The sequence below is a fragment of the Mirounga leonina genome, unplaced genomic scaffold (assembly GCF_011800145.1).
Source record: "Mirounga leonina isolate KUSES-001 unplaced genomic scaffold, KU_Mleo_1.0 Mir_152, whole genome shotgun sequence".
NCBI lineage: Eukaryota > Metazoa > Chordata > Mammalia > Carnivora > Phocidae > Mirounga > Mirounga leonina.
This window is the reverse complement of record NW_023270380.1, coordinates 7,678,221-7,691,114: the sequence shown is the minus strand read 5'-3', so window position 1 is coordinate 7,691,114 and position 12,894 is coordinate 7,678,221. Positions and strand designations below refer to the sequence as shown.

Genomic DNA, 12,894 nt, shown 5'->3' with positions numbered 1-12,894 from the left:
TCTTTAATTATATTAGATTTCCCCCCAGAAATCTGACCCTCCTAGTTAGATGAAGAGCAATCACAATCACACCGCTATGCTCCACGGGTCATTCGGACCCTGACGTTCTCTTACCTAAACATACCATTCTCAAGTCACTAGCAAAAATAGGTATTTCGATATCTTTCTCTTAGGAACAAAACCAAAGGAAGTTTTGACATTTGACACCCATACAGTCATCTTATCAATAATCTTTCCAATCAATAAAATTAAAAGTTTACCAGCTGATGCAACAGATTTGGCCATCACTCATCCTGACCCCCTCCCTCATCTCAAGGAGATGTGCCTGTTTCCAACCTCTTCACCTCAGCCTGGCCCGCTGACAGAAAATCCCAGCTGAAATTTGGTTATTCAATTTCTTCCCCAATATTAAAAGTCTTTAAGTGTTTACAAATAAATCGCATGTGCTCTGCTTCCACAACCAACAAAAATATATGTTCTTTCAGAACAATCATCAAATGATGTAATTGTTCTGTGTATTTTTCTTTCCCCACCTCATAAGCTATTAGACATGGTTCATGACTATATACCTCACATCGAGCAGCGTTGTTCACTAAGCAAGTATGCGGGAGAAGCCAACCAAACCTTTAAAATCAAAGTAGTTTAAACCCAAAAAATTTCTTAAGTTATTCCATAAATATTCCTATTTCAATGACCTGAGTCAAAATAATGGCGTGCACGCATGCACACACACATCCATATGGATTTTCCCAAACCATGAGAAGACGATTCAGAACACCAATGCTTATATTTTTACTTTTGAATTCGAGGGAAAGCTCATGCCACATTATGATAAATAGGTTACCATCATTTGTTAACTCATCATGTCTCACTGAATATGCTATGTGTGAAGCCCCATGTTAAATATTAATAGAACACACTCTCTACCCTGAGGGTGCTTGTAATACGGAGGGGAAGGTAAAATATATACGCAAAATGCTATAGGTCAGCATTTTTTTTAAATGTTAGGTGAAATGTAATCAAAGTGCTACAGGAATGGAGAAGAAGAACATTTTAAAGATTTTATTTATTTGACAGAGAGAGATACAGCGAGAGAGGGAACACAAGCAGGGGGAGTGGGAGAGGGAGAAGCAGGCTTCCCGCTGAGCAGGGAGCCCGATGCAGGGCTCGATCCCAGGACCCTGGGATCATGACCCGAGCCGAAGGCAGACACTTAATGACTGAGCCACCCAGGCGCCCCAGAGAAGAACATTTTAGCCAACCTAACTGGAACAGAGTTCATTACATGGAACCTTGAGGACAGGTGGCATCTGCATAAGACAAGGTATTTCCCGTGGGATGAGGGCTTTCAGGGGTCAGTAGCACTGTGTGGTCTGGGCATCACGTTTCTCTATTTAGAGTTGTTGTCCCCAGGTAAGTCTGTGCATACATTGGATTTGGGTATGTACAGTAATAATGTTAACGTGCTAAGTAGAAATGTTTAAAACACGCCAAAATTTTTACGAGACAACTTACATTTTATAAGCCAGTTTGGAGATTTTCATTTTTAATATACCAGAAACGTCATAATGCGAAGTGGCCTGGACCTGCTTAACCCTCCAAGAGGCTCTGTTAACGGGAATGCTATGACAAAGAGCAGAGGGTCTCCAAAGGGGCAGAGATATGGGAACGTCAAGTACAGCAGTTTCACCTGTGGGGCTTAGAGCATATGCTTAGGAATACAGTGAGAGATGGATCCACAGAGAAGTCAGGTGCAAGGGCCCTTATACTTCAGACAATAAGGAGTCACTGCTGTGGGAAAATAATGGGGGTGGGGAGGTGGGTTAAGACGCAGTTTTCAAATCCTACCTAAGTCGAAAGATAAATAATACATAGGAGAGGATCATAAAAATATGAAAATTTCAGTCTGCCAGAGAAAGTCCTAAAAATGTCCTTCAGATCATATTATCATATTACACTGTATAAACTTATCTAGATAACGCTCACTCTTCTCAAGAAAATATTCTCTAGGCATAAGTATTTTGGATGCTTCTAATTAATTTTGCTGCTTAAACAGCAAAAGGAAATCTGAGGAAGAACAACATCAAGTCAGGCCTGTCGCATTAAATATTCAGAATGCGGTAACAAGTTCAATTACTAAAACAAAGATGAGTTGTCCTTAAAGCAAAACAGATGTGGCCAGAGGCTGAAAGCAAAGTGGGCCTTAGGCTGAAACATGTAACTACTCTAGAATTTACATACCATGGTAGCATCAACCCACCAGCAAAGGTCACCTTGACGTTTCTGTTAGTGACTCTCAAGACCCAATACCCACAGGAATCAGGTGAGGATCTTGTCAAAAACAGCAGATTTGAACTCAGGAAGTGTAGGGGAGAGGGGTGGCAACCAAGGCTGCTGGCCCCAGAACGGTGTTTTGAGTAACAGGACATTATACGATAGAAGCACAAAAACTCAGAAACAGAGAGGATATTCTAAAATAACCAGAACTCCACTTTGGTAACTTTTAGTTTTCTTTGTTACCCTATGCATATATTTTAAGCATTTTAAAACCTTATGATCACAAGCATTTTAAAACCTTATGATCACAAGCATTTTAAAACCTTATGATCACAAGCATTTTAAAACCTTTGTTACCCTATGCATATATTTTAAGCATTTCAAAACCTTATGATCATAAGCTTTCTCAGGTTGCCAAAGGGGTCTATGGCACAAAAATTTTTAAGAACATCTGAATTCAACCCTTATCAGATGCATTTATTCAACACATCTATTTCTCTAAGCGTCAGGCACTTAGGCCCCGGTGAGCAACACTCTGGATAAATTATCATCCAGTGACAGGGAACACAAGTAAGCAAGACATATCACCCTGCGGGCTTCATTTGTTTTCTTCTGAGAAAAATGAGGGGCACAGAACAGACACTCTTTCCACATGTAATATTCTACGCTTCCATCACCTGAGCCACAGACAGAAAAAAAGAAAAAGGCTCACAGTAAATAAATAATGCACTGGCTGATAACCATAATTAGCTTGGAAATATTTATGATCGCAATCCTTTTTAGTTATCGATATTTTTATGCAACTTGAGGCAGCTCAGCAACTTATTCTGCCATCAAAACACCTAGTATCTCTTATCAGAAATTCAGAGATGGGTAGGGGAGAGGTAGGGAAGTTCTTAGGAAGCCCAGAAGAGTCTTCTTTAAGCATCTGTCATCACTCTTTAGATTGTGGGGTTCTGCTCTTCCCAATTTACTTTTAGATATTTGTTTGTTTGGCAATGTTTTCATGGATCTTAAAAAAAAAAAAACACAAAATCTGTCTATTTCTATAAGTGACCTAATTAAGAAAAAATTAGTCAAAAATCAGTGTTTCCAATGCAAGCAATCCAAACCACGGATTGAAGACTTCTGTGCATACCAACGTGATTTTACATCTTTCTAAACCAGTAAAAATTGTTTTGTTTGCTTTACCTTGTTTTGTTTAGTTTGAAATAGATTCAACAGTCAGCAATACCTACTTGGCCATGTTTTCTCTATTTTAAATTGTATATTTCTCTTATGTTTAAGCAGCTTTGCCCAAGTCTTCCTGAAAAAGAAAAATAAGTAGTTCCAATTGGAGCAAAGGAATTTTTTTTTTCCCCTCTTGGACATCCCTGAAAAGGGGATTAAGATATCATTCCATATTAGAATATGAAACGGTCACATGAGAAAAGACAGAATTTGGATGGTGGTTTACAACCATTTCTAGAGATAAGACCCTTTATTCCTGGGAAATCATGCGTGGAGGTCCAATGTGTAAAGCAGGGGAAGATGGAGCCTGGGGCGCCTGGTACCTGACACAGCGCCCTCTTCTGTCCATGAGGCACCTCTGCAGAGCACAGGACTGAAAATCAGTCCCTTACAGTCCAATTTAACCCATTCAGCACCCCAACAGTTATGAGCTATTGTAGAGCATCAAATGCACATTTTGATAGCTTAACCTCAGCTTAACCATCACTGTTAGTGGACAAAAAACAGATCTAAGGTCAATAGACACTAACGACTAAAAGTTACAAAATCAATGACTAGAAATGTTTATTTAGAGCAGTTAGTTTTAACTACTGTGTGTTCAGCCAAGAATGTGAACCTGGCTTTCCACGCTAAGCCTTTATTTAAAATCAACTATCCTACTCCCTTCACTGCTCCCATCCCAACTTTTTCTTCTGGTTAAATATCTGCAGTTTCCTTAACCATTCTCAATAAATACAAACCTCCCAGGTAAAGAGTGGTAGCAACTCATAAGCAATTCCTACATGTACCATTCACAGAGCTACGAGTCTTGCTTGGATCAAAGCATTTAATCCTCTTAACACCCCTGTGGGCTAGGTTTATCATCACTTTACTGCAGATGAAGAAACTGAGGGTTTTGCGAAGTTATGTGATTGGCCAGGCTCATACTTACCAGGCCCTACACCAACTAACAAATATATCAACACACAGAGACCATTTTTAGGTATCCAGTTTCAGTATGTGGATTATTCCAGCTGCCATATTCCAAAGACCTTTTACTCCCTCACTTCTTGCCCGTATGCACTTTCTCTAGATTCTTCTAATCAACCATAGTGCAAGGTGAGATAATAATTAACCATCTCTATATCCCGTACCAATAACCTAAACGGTAACACGTACTTACTGCCTTGTAATATTCTCATACAGTTCCCTAGGTGTTTGGTTCATTCCTTCCACTAAGTTTTTGACGGAAGAAACCACGCACAACATACCCTTGGTCCTTCCTATGGTTTCTACGACAAGCTAGGTGCTCAGAGATAAACACTAAAAGCACTGACTTCGTTACCCGATGAAAGGGAAATCTTAACAGTCCGGTTGGCCACCGTGTGTAGCTCTCTAAAAGGTTACCAGAAAAGGAACTTGCATAAATGGGCTAAAATGTAGCTTGAACATAACTTGTGAATTTCATTAATCATGACATTTAGTGATTTCTAAAGGCAAGAGAAGGTGAACCTCATGCATTAGGATTATTGCTCTTACTTGTATAGTGCTTTTTCAGTCAAACCATATTCAAATTCATTATCTCATTGCTTCATCCCAGGAACTTTGTGTTAAGTATAATCATCACCATTTTGCAAATGAGAAAGCCAGAATTCAAGGAATTACACGCCTCTCTCCGACATGTGGTGGCAGAATTGATGCGAGAAGCCACGGCCCCTGCAAGATTGCGAGTTTTCTACTCCTTCAGTGCGAAGTACAAGTTGTACAGCAAAAAACATGCACCGTTATGCCAAAATCAAAGTAAGATCTGTAGATCTTTAAAAGCATGCACGGATTATTTTTAGCTGCTATTGGTTTCCATGTAAAACTACAACTCAAAATGTCTACCTCCTGATCAAGACATACAGTGCCTGAATACACAGCATATGCACACAGCAAGGGCTTCATAAATGCTTCTTTGACAAGCTGACACACTTGTATTGCCCTAGAAATGTGGATGGTACCTGTTTCCACCGGCATCAGTTAAGAGACAAAAGGAGAGAAACGCTGCAGGCCTCCCCTTAGCGAGGCAATGTTAGATGTTCCATTTAATTTAATACTCCCTGTCAGTTACATGAACACTTTTCCATCATTTCCCTGGCTTCATTATTCCCTCTTTGCACAAAGCAAGTAAAACAAAACCGTTCTTCTCTCAAAATTGGAACTAAATGGGTTGGGAAGCAAAAACTGACTTCCAATACCCCCGAACCCACTCTAACTCCATGTTCATTGAGCGAGGGATACCAACCACCTACTTAATCCTAAATCCATGACACAGAAATAATATTTTGATTTATGGCAGTTGGAATACACTTTCTATAAATCAGTGTGTGCTTAAATGAAACAATGTTTTACTTCTGATTTTTATTTCAATCATCATCCACTATGATGTTTGGATTTTCTTATATAAATATTCATGTAAAGTTTATAATACCCCTATTTATATCTGTTTAGTTACTTTCTCTTTTTTTAAAAAGATTTAAGTAATCTCGGGGCACCTGGGTGGCTCAGTCGGTTAAGCATCTGCCTTTGGCTCAGGTCATGATCCCAGGGTGCTGGGATCGAGCCCCACATTGGTCTCCAAGCTCAGCAGGGAGTCTGCTTCTCCCTCTCCCTCTCCCTGCCGCTCCCCCTGCGTGTGCTCTCCTCTCTCTGTCAAATAAATAAATAAAATCTTTAAAAATATATAATAAAAGATTTAAGTAATCTTTACACCTAAAGTGGGGCTTGAACTCACAACCCCGAGATCAAGAGTTGTACGCTCTACGGACTGAGCCAACAAAGCGCTCCTGTTAGTCTAATTACTTTTTCATCCTTAAAATAAAAAGCATATTTTGCACTGGCATCCTTCTTCGAACTTTGGTATATGATTATTCTTCAGCAAAAATACAGTTTACTAAATAAGTGAAATCAAATACATCATGGCCTCGCCACAAAAATAAAACACACCTTCAAAGATGACACCTAAACTTTTTTCCTTCTCCCATTTCTAACCCTGGCCCTCGGAAACAACGTCATGTGGATGAGAGACTGTAGCTGGTTTTCATTTTGTCTAGTTCTCCTTTCTCAACACGGCATGAATTTCTCATATAATGACTTGCTTTTATAAGTGTCATAATTGGTACTCACAACCTCATTAATACTGCCTTCTTCCGTGGCCACAAAATAAGGTCTGTGGAATTTTGAAATCCTGATTAGACCGCATTTACATGCCACTGATACAATAATTTAAGAATAGGTGCTGGCAGGATCACGGACACACAAACTAAGGGTACCCGGGAAGCCTGTCTTAGATAAACCTGGAAAACCATGCTACCACAAAGGTCTCATTATTCCCTGTCTTAGGGAGTTGTCACTCATCAAAGAGAGATACGGACTTATTTCTAAGCAATTTCCCTAGATAATTTGCAATCTACAGAGAAAGCTGGATTGGCCTGTGCTGGATCTTATCGGTAAACACATGACAGCATGGGCCCACTTACCAGGTACCTCTCAGAGGACACACTGACCAAGATGAGGTCATCTCCAACTCGAACCTTTTCTCCTTCTGATCGCTGCTTAGAGGCAGGATGAATGGTCCACCAACAAGCCTCCCCTGCAGGATGAACACAAAGAGGCACCTCTTACTGTAAAATCGATTTTCTTGGCCAGCGCCTCCAAAATAAAAGAGGGAAATGAAATAAGGCTTCCAAATCAGTCTCCTGATAAATAAAATGGTCTTTCCCACACAGCTTCCCGAAGTTTGAAATTGACTGCAAGTTCATCTCGCAGACCACAAAAATCAAAAGACTTAGGCCAAATTAACTCAGGATAAAGACATACTGAAATGCAAAGATTCTTTTCATGGAACCCGATTGTGGCATTTTGCAAACTTTGGTGTCTCCCCCCTCCACTAAGAATTGTTTAAAAGGCTATTTATTTATGCTACCATAAGGTCAAATTTACCAGTCACGCTGATCTTCCTGCATTCTTTATATAATCACATGTTCATTGCTCTCTGTACTAACATCTAGTTTTCTGGCACATGATTTTCAAAAGGACTTGGGGTGTGGTAATGCGACAGTTCTGTTATAACAATTTTAAAATGCTGTACGTCTAGGGGATACGGATTAAAAATACATTCAAAGTCACTGAAATTTTACTATTCTGTGCCTTGTTTTATTCTTTATTTTAAAATGTGGTAGTTTCCACTAACCTAAGGGTAAAATATAAGAGAATCCTACTATAGAAGGATACATTATAAAAATATCTGGGTACACATTAAATCAAATCATTTCTTCTAGAACAAGTCAAGCATAAGCCTCATGAGCCACATATCAATTCATTCTCCCGACCCATTAGCTAAGATATAAACTTATGCAAACAATTCTTCAATCTGTTTATAGTTCCTTTTAGAATCTAAGTGTAAGTTCTATCCAAAAATAGATTTCAGTGGTATCTGTTATCTAATACTTATTTTGTCCCTTGGCCAGCTTTATTGTTTTTCCCTAAACACTTATTTTTTCTTCTTCACTAATTCCCCAATGTCAGAATTTAAGTTCCGTAAGAGCAGGGACTTTGTGTATTTTGTTCACTGGGGTTTTCCCAGCTCCTACTAGAATACTGTAGGCACTAAATAAAAATTCAATTTGCATAAATGGGTAAATTAATCATCCAATAACATTTTTTAAGCATTCATACAGCCAATATGTAATGTACCCTGAGATGCTTTTCTTAGACAAATCACAGTCTTACTTGAATGTCACCTTACAGGATTCATTATTCATTCAATTCACATTTTTAGAGTTGCAGGGAGTTTTCATTCATCCACTCAAACATTTATAAAGCAACCACTATTTGTCAATCATTACTTTAGTAGCTGGGGATAACATCGATAAACAAGGAAGAAAAAGTCACCTGCCTTATGAGTTTAATTCTGATTCAGGCAAGCACCTAACAAATAATAAATCTAATAATTCAGCAATTCAGATGAAGTAAAAAGCTATGGGGAAAATTGTAGCATAAAGGGATCAGACTTAGGCGGAGGGACTGCCTTGTTTTGTTGTTTTGACTCTTACATAATCATCTCAATGTATGAAAACAAATTATAGATCATGCATGTCCTTTACTCCTTTTGAGAGAGAAAACTGAAGACTTTTTCATGTAACTGCTGCTGAAAATCAAAATGAGAAAATTTTTAACAACTAGCAAAAACAAAGAGGACTGACTGAGCTTCTATAAAATGAAATAAAAATCAAAACAGTATTTATCTTGGGGCACCTGGGTGGCTCAGTAGGTTAAGCATCTGACTCTTGGTTTCAGCTCAGGTCATGATCTCAGGGTCCTGGGATGAGCCCCACAGGGGGCTCCGTGCTCAGCAAGTAGTCTGCTTCTGCCCCTCCTCCCGCTCTCCTCCCCTCTCTCCCTCCCTCTAAAATAAATAAATAAAATCTTTTTTAAAAAAAAGCAAAAACAAAGAAAACCATACTTTTTGGTGCCTAGGATTCTGGAATTTGTCATGCATAGGGATGTGCTGGTCTCTTAAAAGTTAATTAGGTTGGTGAATATTACTTTATGTTTGTTGTCTGTGAAAAATTTAGAGTATGGGAAAGTATGTTTTTTAGAGATTTGAGAGAGAGAGGGAGCAAGCAAAAGAAAGCATAAGATGGGGGGAGCAGAGGGAGAGGGAGAAGCAGACTCCCCACTGAGCAGGCAGCAGATGTGGGGCTCCATCCCAGGACCCCAGGATCACAGCCTGAGCCAAAGGCAGACACTTAACTGACCAAGCCACCCAGGTGCCCCTGGGAAAGTATTTTAAAAATAGGAAGAGGGGGTAGGTGTGGGGGCAAAGCTTGATCCCACCTCTGAAAGGAACTACTTAATAAGAGTTGGTCTATTGCCCGCCTTTTTTTCTACTTGGTCTTTTTACTTATTTTTAATTCCCAAGTAATGCATATTCATTGTAAAAGATAATCACATTGTACAGAGGTGTATAAAGGGTAACAGAAAAGTCCTATTTTGATTCTCTGAGAGGATAAATGTGTTTATGTATACATTTTGTTTCAAAGTATAAAAATACATGTGTATTCAGACAGATATGTAGCCCTCTGGACACAGAAATGAAGCCGACTTTCATTTTCTATCTTTTTGTTTGAATGCTAACATTAAGTATGTTTCATTTTTTAGACAAACTATTTTTAAGATAAATGATAAAAGAGATATGCAGTTATATTTCATGAACAGATCAGTGCACACTAATATGGTTAGCTTCCAGTAAAGCATATAATAGGTTTTGTTTTTCTAGCCAAATCACTAAAAAGAATAGGGTTTGAGGTATAGTTTGAACACCCAGCTAATTACGTGGGAATCACAAACCAATAGGAACAATATACACTTCCTCCTTCTACTAAAAACTTTCCTTAGAAAGGCATTCTTTTTTCCTGACTCCACACATAAGAACATTTACCTAACATATCTTTGTGTCTTAGGACTTCTTCCAGTCCCATCCCTGCCATGCTCTCTCGGAACACAGCCTCTTCGGGGACCAAGGTGCTCACCTGTTGTGTCCTCTTGCAAGCCAACATCAAAGGCCAGTTTATCAGTTGAAGACCGGGAGGTGGACAGGCAGCACAGATACTAAAAGATAAAGAATCAGTAGTTGTCACTGAACATTTTTAGTCTGATTCTGACACATAATTTGCTATCAGTAAATCTCTGCTCTATCAGTCTTTTCCTTCACATCTGGATGCTTCACTGCAAAACCCAGGTTCTTCATGGGAGGTAAAAAAAACACTTACACAGCATTCATTAGGAGCAATGTTCTAAAGGAGATGCACTCTTTTTTTTCCCCTCATCAAAAGATTGAGGAAATGTGTTCTGAGGAAATGAAAACAAAACTAGAAGATAAAAGATGTAAAAGACGACACCTTATTGGGGATATGTTTGTACATCTCTCACTTCACGGGATATTCATGATCATAAGCAGAAGTACAACCTGATCTGACTGTTGGAAATCTTTTTCCCGACAGAAATTGGAAAACTGTTCACTCTCATCTTCTAGTTTTGTTTTCATTTTTAAAATTGTAACTCTCTGAAATCCATCCGGAATTTATTTTGGTGTGCAGCATGTCACCTCACTGCAGTGAGGTTCCCACAAGTGTGCACATGTGTGTTTCCCCAGGAACAATTCAACTCTTGCAACACCATCATCTCCTTAGATCTCCCCATCCTCTTTCAGTTTCCCTAACTGTATATTCTTGGACGTAAAGTTTCAGATCATTTGTCAGTCCAACTCCCTTAACCCCATTCTAACCTCAAAAACGTTGTTAACTGGTGTAAGAATGAGGACACAGCTGGTGAGGATGCGGAGAAAGGGGAACCCTCCCTCCTACACTGTTGGTGGGAATGCAAGCTGGTGCAGCCACTCTGGAAAACAATAGGGAGATTCCTCAAGATGCTAAAAATAGAGCTATCCTAAGACCCAGCAACTGGGTATTTACCCCAAAGATACAGATATAGTGAAAAGAAGTGGCACATGCACCCCATTGTTCATAACAGCAATGTCAACAACAGCCAAACTGTGGAAAGAGCCCAGACGTCCAACAACAGATGACTGGATAAAGAAGATGTGTTTTGTGTGTTTGTACACACACACGCACACACACACTGGAATATTACACAGCTATCAAAATAGAAATCTTGCCATTTGCAACGATGTGAATGGAACTAGAGGGTATTATGCTAAGCGAAATAAGTCAATCAGAGAAAGATGATTATAATATCTCACTGAAATGTGGAATTTAAGAAAAAAAGCAGAGGATCATAGGGGAAGAGGGCAAAAAATGAAACAAGATGAAACCAGAGAGGGAGACAAACCATAAGAGACTCTTAATCTCAGGAAACAAACTGAGGGTTGCTCGAGTGGGGGGTGGGAGGGTGAGAGGGATGGGGTGGCTGGGTGATGGACATTGGGGAGGGTATGTAGCACTGTGTGTTGTGCAAGACTGATGAATCACAGACCTGTACCCATGAAACAAATAATACATTATATGTTAATTAGAAAATAAAAAACAAATAAATAAAACTCGGCATTAAAAAAAAAAGAATGAGGACACAAGGATGGATGTAGCATGAGGTCAAGATACACTACCATCTACAGCAAACAAGGCACCATCAGCAAGAACAGGAGCCCTGCAAAGAGTACTCAGAGCCAATTCCAGGCACTGAGCAAGTCCAGATCTCCCAGAGTCACTGGACAAATAATGCAAAGCCTAGAAAATTCTTACTGGGAAATTGGTCCACCCACCTCAGTGGGTGTCTGTGAGTGTGAGGAGCTAGGAGATGAACCAATCAGGGGATAGATGTGTTGACATATTAAGTGGAAGTCAGTGCCACGGGGATATAAAATCAAATTCACCTCGAGATTCCGATTTCTGTCTCTTGCAGCAAAACACTGGCTCCCAAGGTTATAAAAAAGATACTTTTAGGGTCCCCAAACATGTTCTTAGCCAGTATAGAAGCGTGAGTCTGACCTTGAGAAAGGCTGCCCTTGGTGGTACCTGAGGTTTATAGACTTTAGATCTAACCATACTAAGTGTTCCATGATATTTTGCAATAATATTACAGTACTAGGCACTGTACGTATTAACATACATTTTCTCTTCCAATAATGTTCACAGCAACTATGATGTAAGTAATATAATTATTCCACTAAATGTTCATTAAGTTCCATGAGTACAAGGACATGATCTTCTTCACTACTATATACAGCACCTTGAACAGTGCCTAGCACACAGTAGGTGCTAAATAATATTTATTGAATAAATGAATAAAATGTTAACATGCAATTACAGGTTTAAAGAAGTTCAGCATGGTCTCCAAGGCTGAACAGCATATAGGAAAGTGAGCCTGAACCCAGATCTACTGACCAAGTCCAGGCTCCTAACCCACTATGTACAGGGAGTTTTCTTAAAAACAGACCCTAATGTTTATTATTTAATGCAGTTTTGTGTTTTGATTGGTATTAGAAGTAGAATTCTTTCCATGTATTTTTAATGCATGACTGCTGTATGCAAATAGGTTGCATTGATATATTTATCTAGTATCCAGCCACTTTATTAAAGTACATTCCTTATTTTATCTCTTATCTTGCTGTGTCAGCCAAGATTTCTGAAACAGTGTCAAATAGATATTTTTGGTTTTTGTTTATTTGTTTGAGTTAGTTTTGTCAAGAATCACTTTAGTGTTTGATAATTAAAATTTATGTTGGTTACTGATTTGACATTTATCACTGAGAAATTAATCATCAATGCTTAGTTTTTATTAGAAATGGATGTTGAGTTTTATTAAATAGTTTTTCAGCACCTATTAAGATGATCACAATTTTTCTTA

At 38.9% G+C, this 12,894-nt stretch overlaps 1 protein-coding gene across 1 annotated transcript in view; it reads right to left on the bottom strand.

Annotated features, from left to right (window-relative positions):
* RYR2 (ryanodine receptor 2) overlaps positions 1-12,894 on the bottom strand; it is a 725,313-nt gene that overhangs the window by 406,288 nt on the left and 306,131 nt on the right. The window contains exons 6-7 of the mRNA XM_035008528.1: positions 10,062-10,140; positions 7,008-7,120 (exon numbers count right to left, since the gene is read on the bottom strand). Coding sequence (XP_034864419.1) covers positions 7,008-7,120; positions 10,062-10,140 — 192 coding nt within the window. The remainder of the gene's footprint in view (positions 1-7,007; positions 7,121-10,061; positions 10,141-12,894) is intronic.